The sequence below is a fragment of the Haplochromis burtoni genome, unplaced genomic scaffold, assembly GCF_018398535.1.
Source record: "Haplochromis burtoni strain Fernald_Lab_line unplaced genomic scaffold, NCSU_Asbu1 Contig_717, whole genome shotgun sequence".
NCBI lineage: Eukaryota > Metazoa > Chordata > Actinopteri > Cichliformes > Cichlidae > Haplochromis > Haplochromis burtoni.
In genome coordinates, this window is record NW_024583078.1 from 109,890 (window position 1) to 111,516 (window position 1,627).

Genomic DNA, 1,627 nt, shown 5'->3' on the forward strand with positions numbered 1-1,627 from the left:
AGTGATAATTTGAGCTTCCAAAACTTGCGCCTCAAATGAAAACCACATAGAATATAATTTTAAAGCTCTTCTTTTAGACACATGCTGTATTTCATACAGTTCAAAATAGTTGCATGTGACATAAATGACAACTTCAGTTTTGAATTCAGCTTCAAAATTAAGTTGAATCATATTACTTTCTCTTTTTGACGATAACATTCAGTGACTAGGATTAAGTTTCTCACAAAGTGTTGTACTGCAGGAGAAAAAAAAAATGCAGAATACAACCAAGAATTTTACCATTTGACAACCAATTAAACCCAAAAATATATGATGGAGTAGTTATAAATTTAAAACATAATAAAATAAAAGACATTAAAAAATATCAGACTTTTTGGGAGAAAGAGTATATTTTGTACATTAAATCTAATACTCAGAAGTGTAAAGTGTAATATCTTTGTTTTGTAAAAAGGCAGAATTAAAAAACCAAGAAGCTGTTAAGAGCATCTGATATCCTTGTGTTCAAAGTGGAATTACCAGACAAACATCAGAAATTCAAATAGAAATTTTAAATTTTAGTTAACTCAGTACTTCTTACCTTGCATAATGGTGGGCCCATGTAGAAACAACACTGATTTTCTTTTCTTTCCAACCCTGAATTTCCAATTTTCAAAAAATTGTAAACCTAATGAATACATTGAATAACAGACAGGGATCATCACTAATATTGCTGTGGTTATTATTTCCCTCATCCCACTGTCCTTTTTACAAGATGAAGATACATTGCCCTCTAAACCTAGTTGCCACAGCGTAGGCCTTGGTGATACTCAACCACAAGGTAAGACTAATTGTGATTTAAAGCCATTTCCTTTATAGCATTGAGACATCAGAAAAAAAAAATTGAAATGACAAATAAGTGATTTTTTTAATTATGTAAAGTCTTTTTGCTATCAATTCATTTATTTCCATCATGTGTCAAAGCAGAAGCTGGAACCAGCACAGAGATGTCCTCAGCAGGTCCCTGCAAACCCAGAGCAGAGTATCCCCTCATTTCCACTAAACCACAGGTAAGACTGGGAACAGGTAACAGATAACTTATGTGATCCATTCACACAATATGTGTTGGATAATAGAGATGTATAAGTCTGGGATTGGTAAAACTGACAACTTCATAATATTCAATTTATGGTGATGTATATATGTAAAAATGCTGATTTCACTACATAGAATAAGAAAAGTAATTTGTTACACTGAACATACTTGTTTGGGAACTTCTCAAAGGAGTGAATATTGGTGTGTAATATGCACCATAGTCATTTTTTGTTTGTTCCATGTTTTTAATTGTGTCTTCTACACTTTTTTTGTGTCTTACAGGTTGCTAAGAGAGAGCCGCCTGAAAAAAATAGTCACATCTGAATGAGAGCAAAAACAAAGAAGCATTTTCACATATTGTTTTTGTTGCTAAGAAATTTGTACATTATCATCTTAGTTTGGTGTTCAAGTCCATAAACTGTTTTAGCTTTTTTTTTTTTGTTCAATCAGATCCGGCTAGTTGCCTTTCCTATGTTGTTACAAGTAGATCTAAAGTTTGAAGACAAGCAAAGGCACCTGCCTGATAATTATAAGTTTATCTTTAACCAACTTGGTC

The 1,627-nt window shown here is 32.3% G+C and overlaps 1 protein-coding gene and 1 long non-coding RNA gene across 2 annotated transcripts in view; both read left to right on the top strand.

The window, feature by feature from the left end:
- Window positions 1–13, top strand: part of LOC121812650 (low affinity immunoglobulin gamma Fc region receptor II-like) — a 2,261-nt gene extending 2,248 nt beyond the window's left edge. The window contains exon 5 of the mRNA XM_042215422.1: window positions 3–13. Within this exon, the coding sequence (XP_042071356.1) occupies window positions 3–13 (11 nt within the window). The remainder of the gene's footprint in view (window positions 1–2) is intronic.
- Window positions 14–82: 69 nt separating this feature from the next.
- Window positions 83–1,611, top strand: LOC121812649. The gene is made up of 3 exons (XR_006053220.1): window positions 83–817; window positions 964–1,046; window positions 1,354–1,611. It is a non-coding gene; the product is annotated as an uncharacterized LOC121812649 (long non-coding RNA).
- Window positions 1,612–1,627: the final 16 nt, after the last annotated feature.